At 34.5% G+C, this 6,253-nt stretch overlaps 1 protein-coding gene across 1 annotated transcript; it reads right to left on the reverse strand.

The window, feature by feature from the left end:
- Nucleotides 1-3,937: 3,937 nt before the first annotated feature.
- Nucleotides 3,938-4,579, reverse strand: Smp_027210 (hypothetical protein; the record flags this gene model as incomplete). The annotated part of the gene is made up of 2 exons (XM_018797341.1): nt 3,938-4,294; nt 4,340-4,579. The coding sequence occupies 2 exons, from the start codon at nt 4,577-4,579 to the stop codon at nt 3,938-3,940; spliced, it is 597 nt and encodes a 198-aa protein (XP_018652393.1).
- Between the last annotated feature and the right edge of the window lie 1,674 nt (nt 4,580-6,253).

Raw genomic sequence — 6,253 nt, forward strand, 5'->3', positions numbered from 1 at the left:
CACACTTTTTTTGTGTGAGGGCTGTGATGCTGCCCAGGTGCCCAAAATGAAACAGATGGTTTTCATAAGGGGCCACACCCGGAGCCTTTGACCTAAAGGTCTGATCCACAAGGCAGTGGAGCATCGTGAGGAGATGCAGTCCCATGGTACCGGTGACCAACAATTGGTTCATACGCCATTCGTTCCCTCAGGATCCTGGAGCCCATGTGCGCCATTGGTTTGGAATCAGGGTTTTCCAACTCCCCTAGGTGGACTCTCCGTGTCCACCAACCCAGTTAAAGCGCCGGACATTCGCTTTTCATCCTCTCAATTTCGTAAACAACACCCCCGCCACGAGAAGGCAGTGAGTAGGACTTCCCTGGTTGAGGCTATACACGCATGGCCATATGGAGTCTCACCACTCTCGGCCGTACCAAGGCATTTGGGGGCGATTAACGTTCAACTCCCTATATTTATTTATTTTGATTGAAACTACACATTTAAGTGAATAATATTGTTCGCATTTAGATCGGCATTAGGTGTTACTCCACTATACATGGATATCTATATGTGTATATGAGGAAATGAGATCAATCAAAACAATTTATAAGTTAATGATCACCATGAAATAGACCATGTAACTATCCTTAATAGATGAAAAGTACAGGTTAATGATGGTGTATTAGTAGTGACTAGAATAATAAGATTTTTAACCAATGGTTGAAAATAGGTAGTAGATCAAACTTGGTTAGATAGATCTTAAAATAATAATCACAGAAAATAGTTATCGAGATTATGTAATAAGAATTGTAAATAATCAGTTAGTAAAGAATACAAGCGAAAGGTGACGAGAAACAAGTAAGGGATCTGGTCAAAATATTATTAAAATCATTTACTAAGTTTAACCAACCCAAGAAAAGAGCAGGAGTGTCACGAATTTCTTATGAACACATAAACTAGGGTTAAAGATTCGAATGCTTACAGCTTCTGCCAAATGTAGACTGGATCAAACCCCACTGGAGAAGAACTAAACTAACTATGCGGTCGACCTCTCGAGACGATCGGTTTTTATCTACCGTATGAATAAACCAAACACTGGTACAAATGAGCACCAGAATAGATATACTCCACACAAACAAGAAAATAAGGTTGCGAAGTGATAGGTATAGGGTGGATATAATCAGGATAAATAAGAAAAAAATGATAAGAGGAAATTTAGTTCTTGGAAAGAATGAGCAGAGATAAATCTGTTACAGAAACACTTCACTTTTTCAAAGAATGTAAAAGGAGACTATAGCAAGATCACCATTTTTTTTCAACCTATGTCTGGTAATGTCTCAAGCCACTGAGATGCACCATCTCTTCATGATTATTCAGTATCCTATGTATACTCTATTGCACTACACATCTGATATTGGTTGAAATGATTTTATTTTGGCATAGTTGACTGATAGTTCAAATTAAAAGCAACGACTGGGTTTCGTGTTATAGGGCAGTGAATCAACCAAACTGTAAAACAAATCTATGGCCCATTTGAATAAACATTTTAGGGTTTCACACCAACATTCTCAATGGTGAATTAGTTTTTTCATGTTTCCCCAGTAAAAGTAAGATCTGATTGGACATTAAGCAAAGACGGACGAGTACTAAGCAAGCAGACTATTATTATAAGTAAAAAAGAGTTTTACGTTCATTATATTCAGATTTCACATTGCGACTGATGCGTATTTCATCCCAATAAATGGTAGTTCTGATCTATTATCTGGTTTACAGTTCTTGGTCATGGATAGTGGATATTTTTGTATCATCTAGTCTGCTGGTTTGATTATCTAGTATCGTGGTCTAGGATCCGTCATACTATACAGTTGATTATCTTATATATTGCATCTGAAGTATTATCGCAAACGACAAAACCATTTAACTATTCCTTTATATTTATTTCTCGACTCCCACCTTTAATATCAATCAAATTACTATAAGTAAGCATTCAGTTGATGTCACAGGTCATATAATAGGTCATTAAATTTACTTTCGAATAAAACATTATATTGGATTTCTATTATGATATATAGGTTATAAACCCCTTTAGCTGCCTGACTAGCCAATTTTCTCGAAAGTTCCTATCATTATCCACAAGATGAAACGTTAGCACAAATAAAAGGAAAATGAATGGGATTATGTTAGTATGGTTACTTGGTTGCTAGAAATGAACAATGGGACCTCTCTTCTAAAACCTTAATTACCAGTTCCTGTTATTCTGTATACTCATAGTGACCTCGTACACGAATTTTTTATTATTGTTTCTATAGCGAATGTAGAGTTGCGCGTTGTAATTAAAAATCTGATTGTATATCTTGCGCAGGAATCACACTGATAACTTTATCCGATGCAAGCAGTTTCTTAAGTGTTCTGTTTAAAACGTCCCGATCTTATTACGTTGTTCACATTGAATAGTTTTATGCACAACTGCTCTTAAAATACAGTGTTTTCTATACAACACTTGGTAAATGAATAAATAAATCCCTATGTGGAGATAAAACGCCAGTCCAGGTTTTTCAGCACTCATAAATTACGAAACTATAACTTAAATTCACAAACCTTTAATAATCTGCTCGTTATCATGTTAGGGAACCTCCTTAATATGACTATGTCAGTGGCAAACACCAAGGATTAAGCTTTCGTGATTATTTATCTCAGGCATTTCTAGAAGTGAACATTTTAGTAAACTTTTCTTGCTTGTTAACTCGATACTGGTGAAGTGACGTTAAGCGTACCAGCTTAAAATTCTATTCAGATCCTGCATTATTTAAAGTTATTTTTGATTGAATCACCTTAAAAATAAACTTTACTTTGCCCCTAGGTCAATAAATGTTTTGATAAAAGTATCACGTATGGACAAGCTTCAGAGATGTTTAAAATGACCAGGTGATTTTAAATCTACTTCCAGACACTGAGTAGAGTTTTTAGATATCATAAACATTTCGCAACAGAAGCGATGAAACTTATTGCAGTTAAGTGGTTATAGAATTGGTTTTCTAAGGCCTATAATCAACTTCCTGATTTAAGAATGTAGAAATATCGCAACACAATATCAATCTAAGTATAAATTTATTCATACTGACCATTTCTTACTAAATCTTTCTAATACCCACAAACAAATTCTTAGAAAACTTATTGTAAGGATGGCTCGTTGGCAAACTCTAGGAAGCTTCAAGAAGCCCAGAAAGAGCCGAAGACATTCCATCCAACCACTGCTAGGGGAATATTCTAGAATGTCAACTTGTAGCTTCCGTATTGGATGAATTAGGATGATCCTCTATGCGCCTATTGGCTGTCCGAAATGATGATTTACTTTCAGCCAGACTATAAATACACGAGATTTTTGTACCATATTTGACACTGTTTTGGGGAATAAAATTTCCTACTTACTAGTCTTCTGTCTTGCGACGTTGCGGGTTTGATCGTTCAAGTAGTACGCGGCATAGTAAGAATCAAAGCTCTAGATATAACATTTATCATCGCCTATAAAACCTTTATTTATAAATCCGATGAAGAGATACGAAAACTATAGGAGGAAAATCGCTGTCTTCATATAGATATGAAGTCATACGTGAAAAAACCGTGATCCACTTCAACATTCCTGACTCACTAGGTCGCCTATTATTCGGTGACGCACTAACAAAACAATTTCTTTTTGGGTTTACCACAAAATCTATGTAAGTCTGTTGGTTCTCTGCGCGTTTAACACTATTACTCTTACACTGACCACAAAAATCTCTACTAACCATTTTAAACTTTCTGAGCACCATGAAAAACTACTTGCACTGTTCGTTTTACTTGAATTAAGTCAAAAGTCATCCATTTCAAAATTTAGAGTAAAAAACCTAATAGTCGTTTTCTTAACTCTGACTGGATCATTCCTATTATATAATTCTATCGATGTTTTATAACAACCTAGTTAAAACAAGCTTTTATTTAGTTCTTGTTTTAAATGATTAACAATATCACTGACTTCTGCCATCGCTCCAATACCAGTCTCTCCACAAATCAATGTCTTCTGAACAGGATCTATACATTTCCAATGAAGTCTATCAACTAGACGTTCAATTTGTTCATGAGTAAAAGGATGTTGCCACATTAAAGTATTCATAGCAGGAGCAAAATATACTGGTTTATTGACAATATTTTGTTCACTGGGAAACCACCATGCACGTACAAGTGTTGTAAGTAGATTATCAGCTAGTCCATATGCCATCTTTGCCATTGTATTAGCACTCAATGGAGCCACTAGTAGTATATCTGCCCAATTTCTAAGCTATAATAATAACGACATTAGAATCAAATAATCATAAGTTCATACCTCAATATGTAACACAGGATCACCACGTTTTTTCCAACTTGTCCATTCGTCTATGTCTTTGTACACTGGGACACTTACAGTGTCTACTGAAAAAAAGTTAAGTGAATTGTCTGTAACAACTAGACGAACTTCAAATCCTATTTCTAGAAGTTTTTCTACTAAACATGGTATTTTGATTGCAGCAACACTGCCAGTAACACCAAGAATCAATTTGTTTCTTAGTAATTTGTCTTCATTCATTACTAACAAGTAGAGAGAAGAATAATTTAACTAGTTATATTTCCCAAAATGATGAATCAGATATGAACTACTACCTCGTACAGTCACATAGAGCGTCTCCGCGCACATCGATGACTGTGCCGATTATGTAATCCACAACATAGTACTTCAGAGAGAATAGCATATATTTACCGGATGATTTAGAGATCGAACTTAATGAAGTTCATAGTATATGAAACTGATTTGTTATTATCTATTTGAAAAGAAATAGAATTCCCAAACTTTGGTATGTATAAAGAAAGCTAACAAACAACATCCAAAGAAGCTCAGAAAAATCCAGTGTTACTCAATACTATTGCGAACATAGTTAAACTTCTAACAGAGTTAAAGTGGATTATGATGTTATTCCAATCACATAATCCAGCTTAGCTAAATGTTTAAGTATCTCTCATATCTCTCACTTCTTAAAATTTTTGCCTGTTATGGTGTTAGGAGATTTAACAACGTGAACTGATGTATACTAGTGCCATGTTTTATGTTGATAATGGTAGGTTAATTTAAAGGTCTACCTTAATATCACTATTTTCAACACAGGATTGACTAAATAGTGGAACAGTGTAGTAATGGTTAAGGAGTTCAACTTTCGACCATTAAGTCCAAAGTTAGGATCTCACTTCACCTGCTTTTATTTGGGAAACTTGCTAGAATTACAAACTTTTACACATCGAGTATTGTTTAAAGCCAAGTACTTGGAGAATGAATCGAAATTCGCCTTAAAATAACCATCGCTTGAATTGTAAACGTTCAACTAAACACACAATCAACGTTTATCTCCTCCGAATTCCAGAAGTAATTTAATAACTAGAGTAAGCAGAGAAATGCTTTCGATCGATAATATTTTAGAGAACTGACTTCAGCTATCTTGCATTATAAGTACTCATTTGAATTAATATTATTCATGTTACTTTGTAGAAGATGGTGGAGAAGATTTGTAGCTCAGATGGGTGATTTTGATGGAGTTTTGTTCTCTGAGCTGGATGGTTTGGTCGACCAAATCATACTTTGTAGAATCATAACTAGAATAGTACAGAACCCCAGTTATCAATTTATTTATAAAAGAAAATCGAGTTATAACACTGAGATGATCAGACAGTAATCGTGAGAAGAAACAAAACACATTAATTTACATCCATGACATATTACAATGGAAAGCATACCCTCATAAAAGACAATAAACAAATTCTATTCAAAATAGAAAATGTATAAATCTGTTAAATAGTAATTTATTTATACAAACTTTGGTTAAACAATTCAAACCATAATTACTAGTTGTAGGATTGGCCAAGTCCAACAGTAAAGCAAAATTTAAGGCACACATGACAGAGCTTAAGGCGGATAAGAAATGAACATACGACTGCGTTCAAAAGTTATACGTAATTTTATCACATAAAACAAAATAAGGGTAGGGTAATATTAGTAAAAAGATTTCAACTGTAGAAAAGAAGGAGAACAAGAAGAAGAGCATAATGAAGGGTATGGAATGAAAATCACCGACTGTTCTCTTATGTATACACAAAACAATCTAGTTAAAGAAAACTGTATACCTACGACATACATAATAACTTAGGACCGCCTGCCCGATATATATATATATATATATATATATATATATATATATATATATATATAGGGGGG

This window comes from Schistosoma mansoni, chromosome 4 (genome assembly GCF_000237925.1).
Source record: "Schistosoma mansoni strain Puerto Rico chromosome 4, complete genome".
In the NCBI taxonomy this organism is placed as follows: domain Eukaryota; kingdom Metazoa; phylum Platyhelminthes; class Trematoda; order Strigeidida; family Schistosomatidae; genus Schistosoma; species Schistosoma mansoni.